The 27,436-nt window shown below is 48.1% G+C and overlaps 1 protein-coding gene and 1 long non-coding RNA gene across 2 annotated transcripts in view; one reads left to right on the top strand and one right to left on the bottom strand.

The window, feature by feature from the left end:
- Positions 1 to 10,469: 10,469 nt before the first annotated feature.
- On the bottom strand, positions 10,470 to 17,391 carry NKX2-5 (NK2 homeobox 5). Its single transcript, XM_083428765.1, has 2 exons — positions 17,008 to 17,391; positions 10,470 to 12,148 (listed from the first exon to the last, which is right to left on the bottom strand). The coding sequence occupies exons 1-2, from the start codon at positions 17,297 to 17,299 to the stop codon at positions 11,541 to 11,543; spliced, it is 900 nt and encodes a 299-aa protein (XP_083284891.1). The 5' UTR covers positions 17,300 to 17,391; the 3' UTR covers positions 10,470 to 11,540.
- A 1,131-nt stretch (positions 17,392 to 18,522) lies between these two features.
- LOC310673070 overlaps positions 18,523 to 27,436 on the top strand; it is a 63,710-nt gene continuing 54,796 nt past the window's right edge. The window contains exon 1 of the long non-coding RNA XR_014508802.1: positions 18,523 to 18,925. This is a non-coding gene — a long non-coding RNA (uncharacterized lncRNA). The remainder of the gene's footprint in view (positions 18,926 to 27,436) is intronic.

Here is a 27,436-nt window from a genome sequence, read left to right as displayed (position 1 = left end):
ATAGCAAATATTAGAAAAGTGGGACCTGCAATGAAAAGTTGCAGAATAGCATGCTTCTGTTTAGTGTCTGGGTGAGTCTGCTATGCTGTCCTCCAGAATACTCCATTCCTCAATCTATCCAGTGTTCTGCTTGCTTTCCCACCCAAACAAACAGCATTTGGTGGCCAGTAAGTGCAAGTAGATAAATAGGTACCACTCGGGCAGGAAGGTAAACGGCGTTTCCGTGTGCTGCTCTGGTTCGCCAGAAGCGGCTTAGTCATGCTGGCCGCATGACCCAGAAGCTGTATGCCGGCTCCCTCGGCCAGTAAAGCGAGATGAGTGCCACAACCCCAGAGTCGGTCACTACTGGATCTAATGGTCAGGGGTCCCCTTTACCCTTTTTAAGCACACTCAGTCCTCAGTGTGTTGTTTGTGAGGAGTGGGGTTCCCTCCCCCCTGGGTTTCTTTGTAAAGATTTTCATATTTTTGCAAATGTTGGGAGTTTCCCAATGGCTGCGTACACACCATACATTTAAAGCACACACAAACTGTAGTTTCTTATGATTACTGGGACTTGTAGTTCTGTGAGGGGTAAGATGCAGTTCCCAGGATTCTTTGGGTGTGGGGGGGTCTGCTTTAAATGTGTGGTGTGTATGCAGTTCAAGTCTCCTGTTATCTCTGTCCTGTGCATGCACGGTGCCTTTTTGGCAATATAAGCAAAAGCAAAATACTAAAAAAAACTAGGTGTGTGTGGGGGTGTGGGGGTGTGGTTATTGGATTCCATACTCCATTGATTCTTAAGGCTATAATCTTCTGGCCATTAATGTTATGCTAACTGCAACAAGATTTCATTCTGAGTTAATATCCTTATGACCACTTTCTGTTACTTTTTACTTTATTGCAAACATTTTTCACTACCTTCTTGCTCAGAATGCCCAGGATTGATGACGACTAACAAACGAAAATAATAAAAATGTTAAAAACACAGGAATGGTAAAGCAATAAAAAGCAGTACCTTTTTTTTACTTTTTTAAAAAAACCCTTTCAAATAGAAGTAGAGACAAGTAGACATTGGTGGTCCCTGACAGGTGACCTGGTGCTTCACTGATAACACCAGTTGCAATTCATTGCATTCATGGAAAACCTGATTAAACACATTGGAGCAGGAAGGAATAATTTGCAAAGCCACATTTTATTAATGAGACTTGGAAGTGTTTTGTTTCAAATGCAAGGCTTAAGAAGCACAACTGCCAGCTTCCTTCCACATATAGTCTTCTATAGGAGAATGCCCTTGGGTGTCAATAGGAAAAGCAGAATTATCCAGCAAAAATTGTACTGAATATTCTTTATGGCCTTTAAACTTCATTGAGTTTTAAAACTCATTCTGTTGGTTTTTTGTGCTGTTTTATAACTATGTGTAATTATATTTTGTGCCTCACCTTGGATCATGGAAGATGACCAATTAACAACCACAACAAGAATCCAGATGGGCATGTCTGCTTGTTTTGATTTGTAACAAAATCTGTTGTACATGTTGAATGCTAGAGAAATAAAAAAGTAATAAAATAAAAATAATGAAATAGCAACAGAAAGCACTAAAACAACTTACTGATAGAACCAATAAAATGCGCATGACTGCAGATTTGGGACTTTCTAGTAAAGGAAGCAAGACCTGCCCATCTCTCAGACTTTCTTCTGAGTAAATACACCTCTGGGATGAGCTGCATGCCTTGGATCATTGCTTGTCCTTCCTCAGAAGATTTTCAGATAACAGTAGCTGGCTGGCACCCTCTTTCCCAGCCAACCCCACAGTTCAGGGAACACCCGCTCCTGCCTCAGTGACCCCATTGTAATGCTGCTCTCGCACACCTCGCCATGGCCTTTTCTCCCTTTCCCAGCTGAGGGTCCATCTTCCTCCTGGCCTATCGTGCAGGTTACATCCCCCACCAACCCAGGAATGAGCCCTATGCTTCCCTACTGGACCCAACAGCTGACTGAAAGAAGGGAATAGGTAAAGCGAGTCGAAGGGGGCAGCTGTTGGGATAGAGGCCTCTCTTGTGGCTGGAGCCAGATTAATGCCCCTGCATGCATTCCACTTGCTTCTGTCTCCCAGCACTTGCAGATGGAAGTCCCAAACAGTGCCTCACTCTTCAGACCCTTGATCCACTGCCAGGCTGAAGCTGTTCTCCAAGCCAGCTGCAATCCTGCCCTCTCTCTCTCTCAGTCACTTTCTGAGCAGGCTCCAGGGCCTTGACTCCCTTGCCCAATCGCTCCCTGTCTCTCCTCTTATGCATCTGTTTGTGATGGAATTCCCAGGGAGGGGGGGAGTGAAATATTTTTGCCTTTGTGTAGGGAGGGGAGGCAAGCAAGCAGGAACAAGCGAAGCACTTTTTTTGAAGAGTCTCTAGGAATAGACACGTGGCTTCCATTGGAGTCTTTTTTAAAAAATAAAATAAAATAATACAATGCTGGGGGTTTTGTGCAGAATAAACCGGTCACACTATCAAAAAGTGGTCTCAATAGACCCTTACTGGTGGATTTTGATGCTTTTTAATCCTTCTGTTTTCCCTTAACTATCAATTAAATGTGATATAGAGGGCTAAGCATGTTGCAGGAATTAACACCTGCCCCTAGTGGGTGGTATCCATGGGTGCCCACAGCAATAATTTGGGGTGGGTGGGAGTGTCTATGACATGTAATTGCAGTTTGCTGACTTGACTATTTGCAGTCTTTCTATAGTTGAATGCTACACACCTTTACCTGGTGCTGAAGAGATGCAACAAGAAATAATGGTGGACTGTGCTAACAGTGATGAATTAAATGTGATACAGGGGGCTGAGCATGTTGCAGAAATTAACTCCTTTCCATAGGCATCTGAAGGCAGCCGTGTACTGGAAAGTTTTTAATGTCTGATGTTTCACTGTGTTCTGTTATATTCTGTTGGAAGCCACCCAGAGTGGCAGGGGCAGCCCAATCAGTTGGATGGGGTACAAGTAATAAATTATCATTTTTTAATTTAGCAGAGTAAGCCGCTCGAAAGACATACAATTGCAGTTTGTCCATTGAACAATACTGTAGGGCTCTAAGCCAAATTTGAAAACCCTAAGGCTGAATTTCACCCCTTTTTCACAGAATCTGCTTTGGCTGTGGTGAACACCAGATAGAAAGACTGCAACCAGTAAGACTTTTTCTGTTAATGTTTGTCTGTCCATAAGATAAAGGAAAATGTAATGCAAAATAGATCAATCTTTAAACAAAAAGTGGAGTCTTTGGAGGTCTTGGGCAAAACACTCAATAAGCCCTTTTATACATTTATCCTGGGGAATAGAGCAACTTTTTCCTATGGACACTCAACAAACAGAAGCCAGACAATTGATCTTTACTCATTGCTGAACACAGTCATGTCTTCGCCCTGTGTGGTCCAATAGTTCAGTAAGGCTCATGCTGAATATGTCACACCATGACCAACCTAATGAGGACAGCCTGCTCCATGAGCTGCAGGAAGGCCCAGCTGACAAAGTGTCAAGGTGAGTTAAGCAGAGGTGTGGGTTCAGCAGCAGGGCAAAGAGGCCAGGGCACACCACTCTTATGTGTCTCTGCTGAGATAAAGGACCAAGCATGGCCCCTTGCACCTCCATTGTAGTTAAATAGAACTAGGAACTCTTTACTATGAAACGTATTTTCTGTAATAAACTTAAACTTTCTTATTTTCCATACCAAAAGTCTCAGTGTGATTGCTTCCAAGCATAAATGTTTTCCTCCATGGCCTTCCGGTGTTCAGTTCAGACTTCTGCTGATCCATATATTCTCCAGTGCTATCACAATTGGCATGGTGTGGGGCACTGTAGCATATCCAGACTAAGTAGGTGACATCACCAAATTGCCTCTTTTATACCCCAGTCCTATGCATGTTCGATGGGATTTCCTTTCATGTCACTGTGCATTGGATGGATTGTAGCCATGCAGTGCAATTAAATACATTGTTACTCAGAGGTATGTCCCACGGTTTTCAGTGGGGCTTCCTTACTTGTACATTCAAGATCTCAGCTCTAATAGTAGTCCTGTTCTTTCCAACCACCATATCAGTGTCATACCCCAAACAAAACAGCCCTTTAGAATAAGGTTCCCAGATTTTTTTCAATGAATCTGGGGACACTTTTCAACTTCAATTGATTTTGTATGGGGACTGATTTGTAAATCCGGGGACTGTACCCGGGAAACGGGGACATCTGGTAACCTTACTTTAGAACCTGTATTTTACCATCAAGACACATGGTTCTCTTCCTTTCCCAGTTGGTGCCTTCCAGATGTTTCGGACAACAGCATCAGGTTGGAGAAGGCTACACTATGGCAACTGGTGGAGGTCAAGGCTAAGGTTGAAATAGCCTTAGAAATTAGAAAGCAAACTTAAAGAAGATGACTACTGGGATCTTTCCAAGCCTAGACTCTTCCTTTGTCGTCTGATGAAGCACTGTCCACTCCAAGTGTCCTGGGACATTGCATCCACCAGAAACAGCATGGAACTCAGCTGGGAATATTCTTAGCATCGCTTGTCTTTCCCTAAAGGGCATGCCCTTCAGCCTGACCATCCAAACTTCAATAGTGAAATAGGTGAGGGTGAGCAACCACTTCCTGCCCAGCACACATACATCCCAGCCATTGGGATGTATTGGGCATTGCAAGCTTTTCTTACTACCTACAGTGACATGAGTGGTTTGACAGACTGTGTGGCTAGTTTTTCACACCTGGTATACCCTGTATGCATTGAGACTACTGAGCATCAGCTGAACATGAGCTAGAATGCCCTACTCCCTCCCATTTTCAGTCAGAACCAGAATAATGGATCAGCAATGGTTGTTTTTAGATAAACTCAGTTGTACAGTTTTTATAAAATATTCTCCATATACAATGCCTGAATTGACAGAATTTTATAAAAGTATGAGTCATATTCTCAGCAATACACTTGAAACAATTTATGACAACAAGACAATATAAGCATCAAGAGATTAAAAACAACTACTTTAAGCTCTGGATTGAAATATGCAATATAAAATAAGATAAAAACAATATACCCCACCAGAGAGGCACACTGCAACTTGAAATACTAAGAAGGGTTCAGACTTATTCTTATTATTAATATGCTGCGCATCTTCACTAAGTTTCAATTTATTAGGATTTTCATTCCTCTGTGTTTTCTCGTTTTCTCTTCCTCTGCTGACTAGCTTTAACATAGCACAAATTCTCCACCTACAGCTGGTCCAGAGCTCACCTCGGACATAGTCTCTGCACCAGCTGAAGTGCACTTTGCTCTTCATAGCTTCCATTTCCCACTCAGGAAATACTCTGATGGAGCTGTGGCTGAATGCATAGCCCACATCTCAGGAACAAGATTAACAGGGGTCCTATTGGACTTAATGGAAATGCGCGGATACACATTCCCACTATATTCAGTGACATAAAGCTACATTGAACCCAGCATATTCCTCTGCCCCTTCTCTCCCCACCTCTTACCAAACGAATGTGGAGTTGTGGGGCAGAATTGTGAGACATATACCTTTGCTGGGACAAATCCATAGGAACATAGGAAGCTGCAGTGTCAGACCCATGGCTTCATCTAGGTCAGAATGGTTGACATTCACAGGCAGAGTCTTAGTCAGGAGTCTTTCACATCCCTACCTGAAGGTACCAGGGATTGAACCAGGGAGCTGTTGCATGCAGGCAACACACATGCTTTACCACAGAGCTAAAGCCCAACTATGGCCCACTGCTGGTCCACCAGGCCATTCCTCGCAAACCATGTAAGGCTGTGTACAGAATCTAGCAGAGGATATATTTGTGAGATGTTATCCTTCCTTGGGTTTGTGAATTCAGCGGAATACATCTACCTTTGCAGCAAAAATAAGGAAGCTGTTGATCAGCCTTTCAATTTAAGTAATCCAGGATGCTTTACTGCAGACTGGATTTCCTGGCAATTTCCACTTTCCTCCCTTAAAACAATATACATGCAAAACAGTCTTCTTAGAAGTAAAGATAAATTTACTCACTCGCATTTCACAGTAGCAGTCTTGAGGCAGGCTTAAAAGGTAGTTACAGACATATATTGTAGTTTAGATTAACATGGAGTCTGGGCTTATGTCCCTAGTCACTGATGAGACGCTGAAGAGAAGAGATGAGAGAGACTGGATATCAGGAAGCAGAGAGAAAGCAGGCCTGACCTGACCAGCTTATATAGGTGGTGCCCCTTTTACCTGGCTGGCTGGACACAGTGGGAGGGGCTCTCACTGGTGGGATTTCCTGTAGACCCTGTGAGATCCAACTTCCTTTGTGTGTGCCTTTCTAGCAAACAATAGTTGTTAGTTTAAGTGCATGGGTGGCGCTGTGGGTTAAACCACAGAGCCTAGGACTTGCCAATCAGAAGGTCGGTGGTTTGAAGCCCCGCAATGGGGTGAGCTCCCGTTTCTCAGTCGCAGCTCCTGCCAACCTAGCAATTCAAAATCATGTCAAAGTGTAAGTAGATAAATAGGTACCGCTCCAGCGGGAAGGTAAACAGCGTTTCTGTGTGCTGGTCTGGTTTCTCCAGAAGCGGTTTAGTCATGCTGACCACATGACCCGGAAGCTGTACACCGGCTCCCTTGGCCCATAAAGTGAGATGAGTGCCGCAACCCCAGAGTCAACCCCAGAGTCGACTGGACCTACTGGTCAGGGGCCCCTTTACCTTTGCATTTAAGTATTCCACAAACCACTCCTACCAGCCCCTTGCTTGAAGCCTTTCATGTTATCAGGTGTGGTGTCAGGTGTTGCTCTCCTAGTTCTTATTTCACCTCTATGTGATTTTTTTTTTTGGGGGGGTATGCACCTTCACAACCCTGAAAGGGGCAGTGGGGGTGGAAATCAGAGGCCCTGGTGGGCACCAGGAGAATTCCCACGTGCCCCTGGCCTGGTCGCCCCAACCCCGGTTCTGTGATTTAGGCACGCCTGCTCATTACTCCCGAGCTGTATCCTTAAGGTGTGTCGAAAGGAATCGTCCCAAATCAAACAGGAACTTTAAAGGCCGCCTCGATGGCAACGCCAGTCGACGGAAACAGCTCACGCCTTTCCCGCCGGTAAGCCTTCAAGCGACGAGCCATTAAAGGTACAGGCAGACGCGCGTCAACATGCGGGATATGGGCGTAGCCAGGATTTGTATTAGGAGGCAATTATCTTCCACGCAATTGGTCAGTTAATTAAGTATTTTTATTTATTTACGCCCAAGCGGGGAATCACAACGCCCTACCTAGTGTTTTGCGATTTCAGCTGGATCTTCACCAATCCTTCCGCCAGTCACCAACAAAGCAGCCCAAGCATCTCTTTTTGCGTGCGGGGCAGAAGGGAGGGAGAAGAATTAGGCACACAGATGCTGATAATTTTATTCGTACTTGTAAACACACACACTCCTACAACCATGGAGATAAACTGATTCCAAGGGGGACACATTGGGTTCCTGTGAGCTGCATTTTCGGTGTGTGTTCTTGTGTACCTTCCAACCTAAACTGCGCAGGGAAAAGGAGGCGTGGCCCTCTCTGAGCGATGGCCCTCGGCTGCTGGCCGCCCTCTCTCCTCGCCCTGCTCCTCCCTGGCTGCTTCTTGTCTCCATCCTTGTTTACTGATGGGTCCGATAGGGGACTCCGGAGAGGTCCCCTCCTTCCCCTAATGGCATTCTCCACCGCGGCACAATGCCCCTCCGCCCCCAGCCCCCAGGATGTTTTGACTGCGCCTCATTCCCCTGTTTGTTGTTCCTCACTCCGATTAGGGACATCCGATAAGGGGCTGAGTAGTCACAGCGCCAGGTCGCCAAACTCAGACCCACCAGCAGCACTTCTTCCTCCCAGCCCCCTCCACAATCGCACTCTCCCTGCTGAAGACAGTCCTCGTTGCGAAGACAGGAAATCGTCCTGGGGGCCTTTGATAAGCGCGCGTGCGCGTGTGTTTAGGGGGAAGTGGGCTAAGGTGGCCTTGATGGCGCGCACAAAACTGGGTGGAAGGGGCTCTTGATCTTGAGCAGAGAGCTCCACGCGGGGTGCTGAGACCGCCTTCCAAGTTTTCTAGCGCTCTTTGGGTGAATTTGGAGTGCTCGTTGTTCCTGCCGAGGAGAAAACCGGGGGAGAGGCTTTTGGAAAGGCCGTTAGCTTTCTGTACCAGGGATGGGGAGCCTATAGCTAGCCAGACATTACTCGTCTTAAATTCTCATTATCTCTGGCCATCGATTAGCCACGCTAGATGTACAGATGGGAGCTGAAGCTCAACCACATCTGGAAGGCCATAGGTTAGCCCAGCTCCCTCCTAAACAGTTTGTGGCTTAAGCGCATTGAAGCAAGAGCCTCCTCAAATCCAGTGAGCGCAGATGTTGATGGGGCACTGCTGTACTCATAGAATCATAGAATTGTCGAGTTGGAAGGGACCTCCAGGGTCATCTAGCCCAACCCGCTGCAATGCAGGAATCTCAACTAAAGCATCCAAGACAGATGGCCTCCCAACTTCTACTTTAACACCCCCAAGGAAGGAGAGAGTCCACCGCTTTCCGAGGGAAGGTCGAACAGCTCTTACTATCAGAGAGTGGACGTGCTATTTAATTTTAGGACGTCCTAATGGGGCACTAAAAGCCAATTGCCCTCAGATCCTAGTAAAACGAAACACATTAAGAAGCACCTGTGACAAGGGCGCTCTTTTCAATGTAAAGAGAACGTAGATCCGAAAGTAAGCTGCCCGGCGTTTTGCACGCATAGAAAATGAAGTTGGGTGGGTGTGCCACACGCCCTGGGAAAATATACCAGCTGCCCGCTAGAATAGTGGTCTCCTCTATTAGAATGGGATGGTGTCACCTGTCTGCATTTGGGTAGCTAAATGGCTGGTGTGTCTCCGCAATGAGCCATTTTCTAATGCACAGCGGATTGTTCTGGCACTTCCTACGCACCTGGACCTGCTACTCCCCGCAGGCGCTCCTTGTCCGCAGCAAGTCTAACTGGACGTGCTTTCCGGTTTTCATTCGGATGGGGCTTCCTTGCCTAAGCAGCAAAGTGTAGGTGTGGAAATGGACTGGGAGAGCCAGGAAGCAGGACCTAAGGCTTGGCAAGAGGCAATGGTATCCCTTAGATTTTTCGACTCCGCGTGTTCAACAGGGAGAAAATCATCCCAGAGCTCCCAAGGGTGCTTGGCCTTTTCCCTGCCAGGCCTGACTGAACCGGGCGACTCCTCTCCACCCGCTGGCGTTGAAGTTCATCTTCCCATTTCCCAAACACGTCCACTCAGAAGCCCAGTTGGTCTGGATGCGATTTGGGTGGTCAAGGGAGCCAACTCCTAGGGGCCGAGGTCCCTTTGCCCCCCCCAATAAAATATTTGAGCCCCCCCCCCCAGTTGATGGGCATTGCCATTCAAATGGTGTGCGTGTGCCGCATTATGTGATCGATCACACCGGGCGGCGCTTACCTGGCCTCCCCCAATATTTTATTCAAGTCACCCGCATACTGGACGGGGGCGTGGACGGGGGCGGAGAATCTAAGACCTTTCAGGCGTTGTTGGGCTAGGCCAGTGGTTCCCAATTGGTGGGACCCCACGGGGTTTGTGGCACCATTCACACAACAAAACCACCACATTTTCAAAAGTAGGGGGTCCGCGGCCTGGCTTTTGAAAAACGGGGTTCGTAGCTAATAGGGATCCACTGAACTAGACTGCCTATCCGCCTTGGCGATTGGCCGTGCTGACTGGGGGCGGGGCTGATGGGAGTTGGAGTCCGGCAACACCTGGAGGGATACAGATTGAGCATAGGATGCCTGGCTTCCAGGTGAGCGCACGCGGGATGGGGCTGCGCATTCCAAACGAGGGTGCTGAGAAGTAAAACCCCATTGAACTCCGCATAAAGCTCCTTCGTTCTTAGTGGAGACGTGTGGAGCAGGAGGTTGTACATAATACTAAGATGATACTAAATAATACTAAGATTGGAATACTAAGCATACTTGCTAACCACGAACGAGACTTACTTCTAAGTAAACGTGGTTATGGCTCTGAGTTTCGAATAAAGGATGAGATCCAACCAGAGTCGGAAAAATTAAGCTTCTATTTTTGTTTTCACTTTATTTCACAGTGGACTACTTAGAAATCCAGATAAATAGATAGGCAAATTACACGTAGAAAACAAACAAGCTTGAAGTTGCAACCCTCGACACAATTCCCTAGGAGTAAGTACCATTGAATTCGATGATATTTCTATTGTGTGTATACATGTAGGAGCATGCATCGAATTGCCCTGTGAATCTCTCCCAATTTTCAAAGTGCCTGGTTTTGGCTCGGTTGCGCCCGCCGCTCAGTGGCACGGACTCCTTTTAGATTTAAAAGGAAGTGCTTCGTTTTGACCGTGGGATCAGGCAAGAGAGAATCACTAGCCCCGCGCGACCCCTATTAAAGGGAAGCCATAAAATTCTCGGTTGCAGGAAAGAAAGCAAATACGACCCACAAACTCAAGCCACTCTCTTTAATGACAAGACACTCAGTTGTATCGGGCTGTACAGCAAAAAAAGGGGGGGGGGATGGGGGAGACCACGTACATCAAACCAAGCGGCTGGACAAAGAACAGACAGTGCATTTAATACTATCAAAATCAATCACTTGTTTTAGTGCATAACAACTAAATGGGGATCTGGAACGAAAACAGCGTCTGACTTCCTTCATTCTGGTGGGGCCTCGGCTATAGTGCGGAAGTCTTTACTCCACTCCGCCCCCTTGCCCAACACGCGCACGCACACACACACACATCTTCCCACGCAAGGTCCTGGAGAAGGAAAGGCCGGACGTGTCCAAGTTAAAAACAAAACAACATAGCCCCAGCTATACCGGAACAACCCAGCAAGAGAAATCTTGTTTCAAAACCTGAGCTCGCAGCCAACTTGAGCAACCCTTGAGGATCCTAACATCGAGCTTTTAAATACTGTATAGGAAAAGGATTCTGGACGTGTTGAGAATAAAAGGAAACAGACAAGAGAGCGCGACTGGGAGTATGTCTGTTAGTAAACAAGACCCGCCCCCCTGAAAGCGCCAACCCCCCTTGGAAAGTCATGTTCTAGTTGGATCCAAAAAGAGAGCCCAGTGGATTCGCGCCCGTCTCTTAACTTGGCTGTAAGGTTGCGCTCTGCAGAGCAAGCTGCTCCCTGTAGTTTGAACCATAAAAAAGCCCAGCGCAGCGCGCGCAATCCTGGCCTAGAGCAGAGGTTGGCTGGCGGGGCAGAAAATGTGTCCAGCAATGTAGACAAGATCTTCCCTTGGGCGAATGAGCCAGTGCTGGGAGGCGCCTTGGGAGCCTCTGTGCGCCCACCCCGAAAGAACCCCAAACCTGGGCGGTGCGGTGGAGGGATGCGCTCCCTCGCGCCCCCGGATCCTTGAGCCCAGAGTGATCCCTGCTGACAGACCGCCTCTCTCCAGCAGGAGGTCCAGCCCGGCCGCTTTTAATGCCCGCTTTGGAGTCCGTCCAGGAAAAGTCTTCCCCCCCAAGCACTCAGCCCCCGCCGCAAGGAGGGAGGGAGCATTTGGGAGGCCTACCAGGCCCGGATGCCGTGCAACGTGGAGAGGGCGCTGTTCCCTTGCGGGATGGGCGTCTGCACTGGGTTCAAGTCCCCCACGCTGAAGTTCATGAAGTTGCCGCCGGGCGCCGCGGGCTGCACGCCTTGCACGCCCGGGTAGCTGCAGCTGTAGCTGGCGCTGCAGGCGGCGCCGCTGTAGTTGCTGTAGGCCGGGTAGGAGTTGTAGCTGTAGGGGTTGAGGCTGACGTTGTAGGGGGAGCTGTAGGGCGACGAGTCCCCCAGGCAAGGCTTGCCGTCCCGGACCAGGACAGGCACGGCGATCCTCCGCGGAGGAGGGATGCCCACCATCTCCAAGCTCTGGTCCTGCCTCTGCCGTTTGCATTTGTACCGCCGGTTCTGGAACCAGATCTTGACCTGCGTGGAGGTGAGCTTCAGCACGTTGGCCAAGTGGTCTCTCTCCGGGGCAGAGAGGTATTTCTGCTGCTTGAAGCGCCGCTCCAGCTCGTAGACTTGCGCCTGCGAGAAAAGCACGCGGGGTTTCCGCCGCTTCCTCTGCCGGGGTCGCTCCGGATCCTCGGCGTCCCGCTTCTCCTGCTCCAGGGATTTCTGGAGGGCGCACAGCTCTGCGGAGAATCAAGGAGAAAGAAGCCCAGAGGGGCAGTCAGAGCCTGGCGCTTGCTTGTCATATACAGTATTCGACATTTCCAAGTCACTAGTCCTCTGGATTTGGTTGAGATTCCTGCATAGCAGGGAATTGAACCAGATGACCCTCCGGGTCCTTTCTCAACTTTAGAATTCTATGATTCTATTATTTTGGTTGGACTGAGGATTTCAACCGGAAGCTCCGATCCCTTTATATTGATCCCTTACATTAAGTCTCATTCATTTGATTGCCTGTATAGGTCCTTCCTTTGCATTCTCCAAAGAGCTCAGGGCAGCCTCCACATTGATCTTCCACCCATTTTGACCTCCCAAGCAAAAACCCCGTGAAGCATAGCTGTCAACTTTCCCCTTTTCTTGCGAGGAATCCTATTCGGAATATGGGAATTTCCCTTAAAAAAAGGGAAACGTTGACAGCTATGCCGTGAAGCAGGCGAGACTGGCGCAAGTGAGCAGGACCAAGTGGGGATCCCAGTGGAGCCCTCTTCTAAATTAGCCCTGCGCTCTAACCATTTTACGACGGTGCCTCTGGGGTGGGAAAAAGTACTGGCTACCAGCCTCCAGCACAGAGAATCGGCCCTCTGAGTTGGATTGTGATCTGTGTTTGGGAGGTCAGGCTAAATACTGCGCTCCATAGAAATCAATAGGATTTGCTTCTAATACCATTTCTAAAATGGATTCCACCCTCCAAAGCTAAGGTCTCAAAACGCTTTTCACTGACGCTGCTGCCCACCTGAGTCCCGTCCCCGCCCCCAAGCTTTCGAAGCAAATGACTGAATCCTTTGGATGCTTACTCATTAGTAAGTTCAGCAGCGCTCAGTGCAATTTATTCCACCACCCAAAAAAATATTCAAAGCATTGCGCCCTAAAACTGCAGCCCTATATACACTAGGGAGTAAATCTCATTGAACCAACCCTTCTCCCCAAAGGCTCTGGGTGTTAAAATAACGTTCTGTGTCTCCATTCTGTAGCCCGATAAACACATCCATTTACACCACAACATCGATTGCCATGTTCAGGGGTGCTAAAGTCCCAGTTCTCTTTCTCTATAGATAGTTGCGGTATAGAATTCTAAAACGAATGCGGCCAATTAAAATTAATGCAACAGATCAAGCCTACATTTGGGGGCTCAAATCCAGCTAAAATTAAACCCTGGGATACAAAAGTGCTGAACATTAGCTAAATTGTATCCGCTGAAAAGTTCACCCCTTTAGGTCAGAGGGAATAGAAGTCGATCCCAAGCAGATTTCACAAGTCACCCCACTCGTGTTTATTCAGAAGTCAACTCATCTTACTTGGAAATATTGCTGAACTCCAATGATTTGCTTCCGCAGAAATGGAGCAAAGCCTCTGTTTTCGTTTGCCTTTTTTCCAAGCAGAGCTATATTCTTTAGTTAGGTGCGCTTTGTTTCTTCCAAAGAAATTTAGATTTGAAGGCCTTACTCTGCGGACTAGGTGGTTGCTCCTGTTGTTACATTTTTAAATTATTCAAATACAGCACTGCCCTTCATCTTAATTAGTTCAATTTTAATATTCAAGGTACAAATTCAGTTCAAAGCGATGAAAATGATACCGGAATTATTTCTTTTTGGAAATTTAAAGACTGGATGCAGGCATATGACTTAGGCACTCCCCAAAATTGTCCCACTGAAATCAGCGGGATCCCAGGATCGTGGAACTGCATATAATGGGCAAAATCTGGTCACGTTTCAGTACGTTGAATTTTTACTTTTATTCATTTTTTGCACACTTTATTTGGGACAACCTCCTTTTGAAATCTGTAGGGCGCTTCAAAGTAAACCTGCGGAAGACCTGGCCAATTTTAAATGAACACGTTAAAAACTTAAATTTAATTATTTGTCCATAGGTTTTTTTACTCGTTACATATCTATAGGACTTAAAGGATGAATCCTAAACTATCTTTATTGAAAATAGCTTAATTGAAATCAACAGGGCTTGCTTCTGAGCACGTATATATATTATCAGATTTCGGAAATCTTAATTGTGGCTAAATCACGCCCAGCTGAGTAGACCTCAAGACCTTATTGCGTGCACAATGTACCTTTAAAGTACATTCGTTGCCTCAAAGAATTCTGGGCACTGTAGTTTGCCCCTCACGGAATACAATTCACAGCAGCCCTTAAACTCCATTACCCAGAATTCTTTGAGGGAACAACGTGCTTCGAATGTGATTAAAGGTATGGTCCGTACGCAGCCACACTGTCTCTATTTGCGGGTGGGTGGAAATCAGCCGCAGACGGGTAAACTCAGGTTAAGCAACTGAAGTAAATTTGGAACTGCTGCGCAACAAACCGCTCCCCCCCAAAATAAAAACATAATCGGAGTTTTTGCGGTAAGGAAATTGCCAGAAAATGTACTGGGAAGTGTGGGATAACAATTGTTCACACGAGGTTGTATAACAGCCCCTCAAACAAATCATAATAGGTTATCAAAAAGTAGAAGAAGCCATAGCCACCCCCGCAAACTTTGTGCAGGACGAATGCTCAATAAATAGGCCATCTAGAAGCGACCTCAGGTAGCGTCACATTTTCCTCCAGAGTGAAGAAACCACAGACACTGATGAGTCCCATTCAAGCTCTTTTCTCGAACAGTTAATGTGGATTTTATCTGCACTTCAGTACTACACACACACACACACACACACACACACACACATTTACCTACACACAAAGAGGTAGATGATAGATAGATAGATAGATAGATAGTCTATCTATCTATCATCTATCTATATCATCTATCTATCTATCTATCTATCATCTATCTATCTATCTATCTATCTATCTACAATTTATACAAGCCATTTCCAAGTCAGTGCCATTTATTTCTACGCCATTTACTTAGGACTAATGTTAACTAGTTTAGGAACCCAAAATCCGAGCCGGAGATTCCCAGGAAATGTGCTGCTCAAAGTATGAACACATCAAAGTTCAATCGGTCTGATGTTCTATCTGGGAAGATTCCTAAGGAAATGGAAATGAACTCGTGATTCCAAAAAAAGCAGGGACATCCTCCACTAGAGAGTTGATTAAAGTGCGATTCACACAGGGAGCTGATCCTTTCCGTCAATTTCCACCCAATGAATTGGAAATCTTACAGAGCAAGCCAATGCATGCTTACTTAGAACCGGTGAGCCTCAAGAGGTCCAGCGGAACTTGAGGCCAATTAAGTGTGCATAGGATGGCAACCTCATGGGGGGGGGGGGTTAAACTTCCAAAGACAACTTTTGAAACGTTAATATTCCGAAGGCTTACTAAGAAATTATTACTGCAATTAATGAAACATGACTTCCCAAAGGACCAGCGAAAAAGTGCATTCGATGGAACTTAACTCTTGTACGTGTTTATCAAACCCCTGAGCAGAAATTAAATTACTACTACTAGTACTACTACTTCTGTTTGAAAATAAATCCAATTGAGATGGTTGGAGTCTATTCCTTCTGGGAAGGATCGTAGTGTTGAATTGTGCTCCTCGATTTATCAAGGAATATTTTAAGAATCTCAAATTGTCTTACCAACGCCAGACACTTTTGGAGGAAGTTTCCTTAGAGTGAGTTAGCGGATTGCGCCTTTTGAGGCGTTCTGAGGCCTCTCAGCCTACATCAAAGGGACAGCTGAGCAACGGGTGTGACTACAGCTGCTGCTAATAATAATAATTTCGAACTATATCAATTTAAATGTAAATACTAAATTTAAATACGAGCATGTTTAATACGAATTATAGTTTTTATACATCTTGTGCATATTTTAAATTTTACAAAATGATTGTTGACAACAACAATAATGTAATGGATAGTAATCCTATTCTCAGTGCTACCTCCCCGCTCATTTGTTACCGAAATTCGGCGCGCGAAAAAAAAAGGAGTTCGGACTCTTAGCTGGAGTCCAGCTGCAGAACATCGACTGCAACTTTCTGCACATCTGCCTTGGTGTAAGTACCTCTGAAGTGACTTGAGTAGATGTGGATTTGACCGGGCTACGAGCTAAGAACCAGGAAGTGCTCAGGCTCATCCCTGCCATGACCCTAGGCAAGATATTTTCTTTCTTTCCTTATCTGCAGTGGACTAAAGGCTTGTGATCCTCACAAGAAAATAATGGTTGCCATACGCCTTGGACAATCACAAAACGCTCTGTAAAAAGCTGATCCTCATCCTCGTCAATAATAAGAAAAAATGGTTTATCAGGAGGAAGACATTTGCAGGAAAATGTACAGCAAATGTCCATCTTAGACTAAGAGGAGTCACCTGCCCAAGGAGGGTCCGACTCCAGCACAACACCCCGTCTGCCCGCAAAGGGATCGCCAACTAGCAGTCAGCACAGCCGACTCTACCTGAATCCCTCTCCTTTAGGAGACGCGAGGATGGAGAACCATCCCGCTCCTCCTGCAAATGACAAAGAGGGACGGTTCGTAAACAAGACGACGCACTGCTACTGCCGTTTCCAGCCGACAAGCTGCAAGCCTGTCGACATGAAGGCGACAATCCAGCTGGTTTCCTTCAGAAAATACTCCGGGCGGCTGTGCATACGTGGAGCGGGACTGACCGCGCACTCCCTGGGCCCTCGGAGACTTCCTTCCTTCCTCTGGGCCGTCGGTGGTTTTGCTTAACTCGAGTCGGCGGGAGATCCAGGAACCAAGCAGCCGCTTCCAGCTCCAGCTGCCTCGGAGCCCCCTAGCCCGGCCAGAGGTCTCCCCCTCGCCCCCAAATATTGCCCCCCTCCCAGCCTGCCCTGCTCAAGAGAGAGATGGCGCTTCGGTCGCCGCAGAAGGGACCCTCTCCGTGTCCCCGACGGGCCCTTGCTTTTACCTTTCTTGTTGTCCCCTTTGGGCGCCTTGGTCGAGTCCATTTCCACGTAGTTTTTGGCCGCGTAAAAGGGGCTGGGGAAAGCGGCGCCGTTGCTTTTGGCGAGGCCGACGGGGCTGTCCGCGATCGGGCCTTCGTCGGCCGGATACGCCTCCTGCTTGAAGGTGGCTAGCATGCACGACGAGGGCGAGCCCAGAGCCGAGAGCTCCATGGGCGCCAAGCCGCTGGGATGTTGCTCCAGACTCAGGATATCCTTGACGGAGAAAGGCGTCGTGGTCACCGGGCTCGGGAACATCGCGGGCGCCGGCGTCTGTGCCCGAGCGCAGCGTCCTGCCAGCGCAGAGCAGGTGCCCCCGGCGTGCGCTGAGCCTCGTCTCCAAAGCGCGCACAGCAGGGCCGGCGCGGCCAGCCGCAGCTTGGACACTCGGGAGGCAGGGACTGAGGCGGAGCGAGGCGCAGGGAGACCTCTCCCATTGGCCGGCGCCGGGCCGCGTCCCGGGCCCACCTAATATAGTCACGGAGCGCCGAGCAGCGCCGCGGAAGGGACGCCGAGGCCCGGCCAGTGGCGCGCGCAAAGGCGCTCCGGGATGCCATCGATCATGGCGTCAGGTTGAATAAACAAGCCGCAAGGAGAGCGCTGTCGGGCGCGCAGGGTGACCTGAATGCTGTGTCAAGAGGAGGGCTGCGAGAGGAAGTGGGGGCGGCGGGGGGAGCGCCCTTCTTGGAAAGGTTTCCCTTAGAGAAAAAAAACCGAAAAAAACAACAACCTGGAATCAGCCCGACTGTGGGAAACGGGGAGGAGGGACAGGCACGTTCTTTAGTTTCCACTCCAAAGAAACCCAACCAAACAAAACAAAAACCGCCGTTTTAATTGTTCCACGAAGTTAGGCCACTTCCTCTGGCTGCGGCAAGGGGCGCCCTCCCCAAGATCAGCTCGCAGCAAGATCCAACCCACCAGCCAGGATCAAACGCGGAGCGCGCTTAGCGCATCACCAGGCCTGTGGATCCAGCGGGGAAAGCCTCGCGCTCGCAGTGCAATTAGCCTCCTCTTTTATAGCCTTTACAGAACACACGAAAGACCGTTTACACGGCTTACAGCGCTAACCTCCCTAACCACTCAGGGTGCCGGAATGGCGGATGCATCCGAGGTCCGGCAAGCTCTGGGTCTCCGCCACTGTCCTTCCTCCCTGCTTCTGGTGTCTGCCAGGCAGTGGCTTCTGTGACAAGGGCAAGGATCGTATGGCCCTCCAGATGTAGCCGGGCTACTACACATCCCCTCATCAGTCCTGCCCGTGGGTCCCGCTGGCTGGGGTGGATGGGAGTTGGAGTCCGCCTTTCCCCCCACCTTTTACTAAGCGCTATTATTGGCAATAAGGACAAATGAAGAGCTGGGGGGCGGGTGTTGGGAAGTAGAAGGCAAGGCTGCCGCGGAAGGGCCACCAAGAGCAGGGGAGACCCCAGCCCGGCCTCTCTCAGAAGCCAGGCCCGGAGCCAAAGCTCTTCCGAGGAGACGCGTGGCCGCCCTGGTTCCCTCCAGGCTTCCAGGCTCTTTCTAGCCCGAGCCTTGGCTCTTCTAGTGGTGGGCGGTGAAATGCGGGTGACCGCAGCAGGCCCTTAAGAAGCACTTACATTGATGCATTGCTTAACAAATCCGAAGTGGCAAATAATCACTCTGGGGGATGACCCAGCTTGGAGAAGGGAGCAATAATGTGGGCTGCTCCAGAGAAAGGGAGAGAAAGGAAGGAAGGGGGAAAAAGGAAGACGGGGAAAGTCTGGAGCCAGTTCTTTGGGAAACTCTTTCGAAGCGAAGAATTATAGGCAGGCACATCTTCCCCACGGCGAGCTTTTCTTTCGGAAAAGACCGATAAGAGCCTCACCATGGAGAAATCCGGACCCGAGAGCGGAAGAGAGGCGGCGGCTGGTGAGTTGCCCTGGGCCCTTCCACTGCCTACGGGCGGTTTTGGTAGATCTGTCCGGTTGGGTCTGGTCAGCCTGCTCCTCGAGGCTGAGAAATAAGGGACGGACCAGAGTGCTAAAAGACAGAAAAGCAATAGCGGGGATTTCAGGAGAGTGTGGAAGTCTTGGTAAGAGTGTAAAAGGCTTCCTCTGGGTTATACTGTATTAACTCTTCCCCTCGAACCTACTGTTGTCTTAAGAGGATTTATTGTGGCTAATAAATAATAAATAAAATATAATAATCACAACCAAAGAAGTATAAGCGCTGCTCCTGAGAAATAGTCACGTGACGTGTACGCATTCCCTCCCATGACAACCCCCCCCCGCCTAACCCCTCCCCCCCTTTCTTTAACTACAGTGCCTCTGTGGATCCTATTTAAGACACACCAATTAGGGAGCAAGTCCCTTGAACTAAATTATCAGTTAAACTATCTCCGTGTTAGGTAGGATCCAGCTAGCGCGCGCGGGGGGGGGGTCTTCCAGCAACAACTGCCACCTGCCATTAGAGTTCCTGGAGTCTCTGCAGAGACAGATGTTGCATCTTGAGGAGCGTGTCTGCAGCGCCCGCACCGGCGCCTGGAAGCGCATCTGCGTCTTGCTGTGCCGGATATTTCTTCCTTCCGTGCCCACGGTCCGATGCTTTTTCCCCCCTTCGACTTTGGTGTCCACAATCTAGTATCTCGTGTGGGTGGGTGTGGGTGGGCGTGGGTTCCTGGGCAAGAGATCAGCAGAATAATTTCGAATTAAGGGGATTGTTGCGGGTTTTCCATAGAGACTGCAAATCCATCCTATGCACGTACATGCTGTAGTGTGAAGAAAAAAAAATTCCTAGTAAGGCTGTACAGTGGTACCTCGGGTTAAGTACTTAATTCGTTCCGGAGTTCCGTTCTTAACCTGAAACTGTACTTAACCTGAAGCACCACTTAAGCTAATGGGGCCTCCCGCTGCCGCCGTGTGATGTCTGCTCACATCCTGGAAAAAAGTTCTTAACCCGAGGTACTATTTCTGGGTTAACGGAGTCTGTAACCTGAAGCGTATGTAACCCGAGGTACCACTGTATTCCTATGCACCTCCTTGGGAGCAAGCCCTGTGGGGTTTAGTGGGGCTTGCTTCGGAATGGGTTTAGGGTTGCATCCTTATTAGGAAGTGGATCTGATAAAGCGCACCCTACTTCCAAGTCAAGGAAGGGCCGTAGGTCGGTTGTGGGGCACCTGCCTTGCAAGCAGGCGGCCACAAATTCAATTCCCGGCATCTCCAGGTAGGGCTAGGAAAAAAAGACTCCTGTATGAAACGGCGAGGAACTGCTGCCCGCTAATGTGCACAATACTGAGCTGGATAATAGACTAAGGGTCTGAGTTAGGCGGCTTCCTGTGCCAACACTGTTTAGGGTGTACCTTTCGGTTTGCTGGACACAAACCGGATACAAAAGGCTATAAAGGGAAGATGATGGTCTCCGCGAGAGAAGGAATTACCCCCCCATCAAAGCTAGGGATGCAAGCGAAGGCACTGTCGAGGCGGCTCCTGCTTCCTTTCTTTCTGGACGTGTGTGTCCAGACATACAGAATCGTGCGCACGCTCCCTTTTCGTGGGGATCTCGACAACAGTCCGATTCATGATAAGGCAAAACAGTCTTGCAAAAAAGGAGGTCTCTACCTCCCCAGGCAGCCTGCTCCAAAAGGGTCATAGTGTTTGGAGAGAGAAAAAACGAGGCAGTATAATAGAAAGGAAAGTTCTCCCCAATTATAACAGACCAGCATTATGTGACAGCATTGCCCTATCCCTAGATAGAGCGGAGCGTGGCGCTGGGAATAAGGCCCCTGGTTTGTCACGTCCCCCCCATCCTGTTGTCCCATAAAAGTCCATGTAGTTGCCAAACAGGTTAAGAAGCATCCCGTAGTGTTATTCGCCGCCCTGAGCTCCTTGGGGAGGAAAGGAGGGCTATATCTACGTTGGATACCTAACGGTTCACGAAAGCCTCCTTCCTTGAAAACGCCGCTCCTTGGTGCCAGTCCTGTCTCGCCGAGCAAAGGAGGGCAAGCCCACTTCGCTGTACCCGCCCTTCTTCTCTCCTCGACCGTATTTCTAAGTGGGCTACCACTTGGCTTCGGTGGGACCTGGCTACTCCGGCCACGTCCGACGCAGTTTTACTCCGCTCAAAGCCATGCCTTGATCTGGGCCTAGCTGGGACAATATGAGGTTTTCAGTTGCCCTCTGCTGTTTCTCGAAGCAGTCGGTTTAGTTTCTAGTCCTCATGCTGACTGAATTCCGCATGATTAGAGAGGGCATTCGTTGTATTGTTTTCAAAAAACGAAACAGCGCGCACAAAGCGTACTTTGGGACAAGGAGAAGAACAGCTAAATTTAATGGAGGAGCTTAAAGATCAACAATATTATTGGTTGTTTCTCGTGTCCTAATAGCACAGCGTGCTTTTCTGGCGGGGTGCCTGCTATTTTACATCCACGACCTCCTTGTACGACGAAATCGATCCTTCTTTCGGGAGCTTTACGGAGCTCCTTCCCACCCATGGGCATAACCATGATTTATTGGGGGTTATCTGCGACGCAAATTGTCTGCTAGTTAAGTATTTTTATTTATTTACTTGAAGGGGGAGGCAGCTGCACCCTCGTGGCAACGCCCATGTTCCCACCTTCTGGTGTGTGTGTGTCCCCCCCCTTGTTCCAATTCCCTCCGGCTTATCTGCCCGAGGGGCGCTTGCCTTGGGCAGGCAACGCCTGAACCTGGCGGCGCGCGGAGCTACAGGCGCTCTTAAACCGGACTACTCGCACTTATCTGCGACTAATTGCCACGTCTAGGGCTCTGGCTTAGGACGCGTCCCTGCCCGCCTCCACCGCGATCTCTGGCCTTCGGCCCTCCCTCCGCGCCCTGCTTAATGGTCGACCATTTGCAAGCCCTTCCTGGAGGGGAAAGCAGGGCTCGCCCCCCGCCCGCCGATTGGGTGGAAGAAGGTCGCCCAAATCTCTCTCCTCCCTCGGCTTCTCCCAGAGTGTGGAATTCTCTTTATCTCGCAAGAAAATGGAAGCAGCAACATCCGAGTCAATTAAAATTCTTGTCCTGGGAGGGTTTTTGGGGGCTGGTGTATTGGATCCGAAGTCGCGATGACAGTTTGAGAGATTAGGGTGTATAGAGAGGCCCAAAATGTCTATTTAAATGTTGGAAGGATGGGGGGGGGGGGCTGCGGCAAGGCCACCACCTCCACACACACCCCACGTTGCAACTCTTATTTTTCGTGTTCACTCTGTCCTGCAAAACTAAAGGGCGGGGGGGGGGAGTATTAAAATGTCTCAGTTCACTTCGTTCTCCTGCCTTTGGTACAAATTAACAGCGCAGTACATCGAGAAGGAAGCCAAGCTGAGTTGAATGGGAGTTACTCTTAGGAAGGTAGGGCAGAGGATCCCAGCGTGAAAGTATTCTCTGGAGGGGATCGACCTTGCATCAACAAATTTCTCTATCAAAACATTTCAGGCTATGTTCATGTATCTTGACTGGGACAAAACATAGGAAGAATAGATAAAACCAGGTTGTATTTTGAGTTGGGATGGCAGTGTTCAATCCATTCGTTAAGCTAATTGATTTTAAAACTTTTAACTGAATTAACATTTAAAGAATAGCATCTATTTATTAAAATTCAGGCACTGATAAAAACTGCAGATGGCAGGCACAGTCTTGAAAGGGGTATTCTCGGCTCTCTCCCATAAGAAGAGCTGGATCAGGCCAAAGGCCCATCTAGCTCAGCATCTTGTTCTCTCAGTGGCTAACTAGATGCTTATTATGGAAAGAAACCGACACCAAAAGCACTAAGTACAACACCACTCTCTCCCCACTTGTGCTTGGTAGCAACTGGTAGTCAGAATCATAGGCCGCTTCCATTGCTGGAGTTAGTACACAAGCATCCTGGCTAGTAGCCATCTGATAAGCTTTTTCTTAATGGATTTGTCTAATCCCAGTTCAAACAGGTTTGAAAGTGATTTACATAAGTACGTAGTGTAAACCACAGATCACTGAAATCAATGACATTTAATTGAGCTCACCTTTGTCCACACTCACAAACACCAGGGGTTTCCACTAATGTATTTAGGAACGAAGGTACTAGCTGAGGGAAATGGACCTAAAAAGGGAGAGATTGGACCCTCTCCTATTGGAGCTTGTTTCTAACTGCAGCTATTCAAGCTCCACAGATGTTCTCTCTCAGTTAATTATATTCAGAGAAAAATCAGAGTCAAATGGCACAGGCACTGGCCTGTGTGTTTTGCATACTGGGCCCCAGATCTCCTGCCCCTGCCCTGAATTTAATCTCTCTCTTTCTCCCTTTCTCTCGCTCTCTGTATGTCTCGCTCTAACACACACACACACACACACACACACACACTGGTCTCCTACATTTTTGGGCCAGAGGCACATTTGGAAATCTAATAAACTTTTGTGGGCACCACAAAATATCCATTTACAGAAGGGCACTGCTCAGCACCCCTCTCCCTAAAACAGGCAAAAACACCTACACCCCAATGATTAAAATGCAGACAGAAAAAGCAGAAACAAGCAGCCCCTCAACAAACATCAAAAAAGTGTTTTTTAAGAAAGATATTGGAGGTTTAAGGGAGCTTGGTATGCACCAAGGGTGTGACTGAGGGTGTCATGGTGCTCATAATGGGGACACTAGACTTATAGGGGAGCTCACTGCCCCACAAGGTGCACTTCTGGTGAGACTCAAGCCACCTACCAGTTTCATTTGCTCAGAGGCAAATGTGTGTCATGGACAGCAGCCCCAAACATTGCCCCTGGTCAAACACTTCTTTTGTGGTTATGACAGACAGCCATTTGATGTATCATGCCAGTTACCCCACTCTTCCTAATGTAATCCCCTTTCAATCCTCTGTATTATATGGATTTTAAGTATTTTAAGGATATTTCCCATGACATATCTGGCATTTCTTGTGGGAGATGTAAACCGAGAGAAAAGGCTCTTTTGCTGCTGTTGAAAATCTCTTCATGGTCTTTTTATGTAACTCAAAAAGCAAGGACTCTTAAGATACAAAAAGCAAGGACTCTTAAGATACTTGATACAACCCTTGCTGATTCTGTTCTGTTGGCTTTACTTGTTGTGATTGCGCTCAGGTAAGTTCAGGATCTGTTAGTTCAATAGAGCCCAGAGGCTGGCAGAAGGTTTCTGCCTCTGCCTAAGGAGGAGACTCCACTATGACACCATATGTGATATTATTATTATTGTTAATAATAACTTATTTGGCATGTCTAACCAGCAGAATAGGTAATCTGCTTTGTTCTTACAACACTTATGTGAGGTAAGTGAGCACAATCTATTCATAATAATGGGGCACTTCCCTGAATAAGGATATTTCAAGTCCCTGATCACCATGTCATGGACTTCGGGTGCTCCATCTTAGATCCAAGAGTGTGACCAAATACAGACTGCAACAAGTCAGTGAGTTTTTCAGAACTTATTATTTTGTGACATTTTGGTCAGTGCTAATGAAGGTATTTTGCCTGGCCCTAATAAAAGCGTTGCATGACTGTGGATTTGGAGGTTTTTCATCAAAGGGCAACATGACTTCCTTAGCTTTGTTTGCTAGTCAAAGTAGTAGCTGAAAAACAGACAACTTTTCATTTATGGAGAAGATCCTACATCCTATTATTTCTCATTGCTAAGGAACAGCTTGAGCTAACTGGCAGGACTATCATATGCAGGCCTACTCAAAACAGTAAGTCCCACTGAGTTCTATAATAAATGTGTAGGATTGCTGCCTAAATTAAGGGTTTGCTATTGCCAATAAGAACTCCCAAACACAAAATATTTAGCGTGGAAAATAAAAGCAATCTGGGCAGCTACCGTGCAATGGGGAGATTCCGTGTTGCTGCTCATATACCAGGATCTCCCAACAGAGAGATCTACTGTATTTGCATCCCAATCTTACGGGTGTCAGTTGCTCGCCAGTAAAGGCCAGTTTCCAACGGCACATGATCCCAACCATGCGTCCATGAGATTAGAGCCTCCGTCAGTGCCTAGGGATTCCTAACAGAGCACTGGACTGCGATCAACCAGCTATTACAGCGTGTTTAATGTGAGCAGAGGACAAGAGGGCAATGAGCTAACAGCCTCAGGAGCAGTCTTGACCGTCAAAGCAAAACAGATCAAACATAACATTAGCACGACAGATAGAGTCGAGGCCGGGGCACCCCAAATGCTTTGCGGGGTGGGGGGCGCCCAACCCCAGCCCTGTTCCGCGGGGAGTCCCCCGGAGCCGCGCGCCCATAAAGCGTTATTAATAGGCCGCGGGCGGCGGCTCCGGGAATCCCCGCTGGGTCTGCGGCCGAGGCGCCCGTGATTAATGGGCCGCGGAGGCGAGGCTGCTCCCTCCCTCGCCCGCCTCTCGCTTAATGCAGCCGGGAGCCAGAAAGGCGTTATCCGGCGCTTTATCTCCCGGCGGGGTCTCTCTGCTAATACTCCAAATGGGCGCTCTCGCCTCGCCCTGTTTACAGCCCCCTTCGGCGGACGCCCCCCTGATGAATGGACATTAGCACTTTTTCGCACTACTGTATCAACAAAAAGAGCTGCAGGGCCGCAATAATGGCGGGAAAAGCAAACACTCGCCCGGCCAGATTGGGCGCGTCTGCTCTGTGTCCGCCTGATGGATGAGCCGGGCCTGACAGGCCGAGGCTCGGGAGGCTGCGGGGCCCGGCAGCCTCCTGGCAGCGCAGCCCAAACACGCTGCCGAGGGAGGAAGACGCTAGGGCCCCCCCTAGAGCCCCCCCTCCGAAACCCGGGAGAGAGGGGCCCGCAGGGGTCGCTGGGGAAATGGGCAGCCGCTAGGCCTCAGGAGCCACGGGGAGCCCCGGCGTTTATCGGAGGGGGCCGCATGCGGGGGTGTCACGAGGGCCTTTTGCCGCACACGCATCTGCTTCCGACACTTAGGTCCTAAAAGCTGCTACCCTTCCCCACGTGCCAGGCTGCTGGGCTGCTTAACAAGGTGGAGGAAGGACACTGTTGGGGTGCCACCACAAGGCCTTGGGGAGCCCAAGAGGAGGAAGCTGGTGTGTTCCAGGGGCTCTCCTGAAGAAATCTTCAGATCATGGGGACAGGAGCAAAAGAAAGTAAAGGGAAGTGGGATGGTTTCTAACTGGAAGGGAAAATGAAGTAGGCCTGGAAAGAAGTGGGTTTGTTCATGTAGGCCTGCGAGAAAAAGAAGCAGGATGATGTGCACTGCGTGTAGGTTGACCAAGATAGAGTGGGGTATTACATCTCTCTTTGGGAAAGATGCTAGAGACACAAACAATGGAACTAGCTCTGCGTTGGTGTAACCATTTGTTTGTAGGAGGACCTCATGAATATCATAGTTTCTTTAGATAAAAGGGTATATTCTGTTGCACATCCAAGACTGATGGATGGAGACATCTGTCCAGTTATTATTTTTGCTACCTAGAAGGAAATCCTGTAATCAATCCCTTGCATATTATTTATGATAAACCAATATTGTTAACGTGGAATAAAAAATGGAACAAAAAGTTGTTATATAATAGAATCTACAATATGGCTCACATACATTTTATATCCAGTTACGGATTGGTTTGCAGTGCAGCAAGAAAAGAATTATAGTGTCAACCAGTTGTAGGATTGGGGTATCTAGGAAATCAAGTCTATCTGATCCAGATAAAGGGTTGATAATACTACACAAACATACTTAATATTTTTATTCCCAGGAAGCAGTGAGGGGGAAATGACATCAGTTAACTGAAACTCATTTTGTTTCCAAAATTTGCTCATTGATTGATATGTGCATGCATCTATAGGTTAGCGAAAAGCTGAAACCCAGCTGTTCTCCTGCCAAGATGAAAATTAATTCACACACCTACAGCTCAGATACCAAGTAAATGAATTAATTTCAGCTAAGTCACCTTTATAATTTAATGAAAGGGCAACATTCATTGGCCAAACAGCATTTTTCAAACAAAAAAATTGCAAGTACTTATACAAGCTGTCTAACTATGGCAAGCACTATCTTAAAAGAGATGTTTTGCCTTTTCTTTCACATAGGGGATATTGCCGCTTCTAAGATTATGGTTGCTAGGACACTCATATATTATCTGAAAACACAGTGTGCTGTTTCTTTCAGAAATTCTTCTTTCAGAAATATTGTTTTTACCCTCATACAAATGTAAACACTTTCATTATTAATTTGTAAGTTTCAGCTCAATTATCAACAAAGGTTGACAACTTCCACAGTCTATTCTTAGGCATGTTTATTAAGAAGCAAGTTCCACTGAGTTCAACAGAGCTTATGAAAGTGTCTGCACAGGGTTGCAATTTTAGTTACAGTGCTTAAATTTTATTTCAAGCGTATTCTCTGTTAAAAAACCACCAGAAACCTTTAAAGTCACACCTTGTTTTTAGGCAATTTAATTTTCTAGAGAAGGTTGGTGGGGGTGGGGGTGGGGGTGGTTTGTT

The sequence above is a fragment of the Podarcis tiliguerta genome (genome assembly GCF_965153285.1).
Source record: "Podarcis tiliguerta genome assembly, chromosome: 2".
NCBI lineage: Eukaryota > Metazoa > Chordata > Lepidosauria > Squamata > Lacertidae > Podarcis > Podarcis tiliguerta.
The sequence above is the reverse complement of the archived record's forward strand: the minus strand, read 5'-3'. Positions and strand labels throughout refer to the sequence as shown.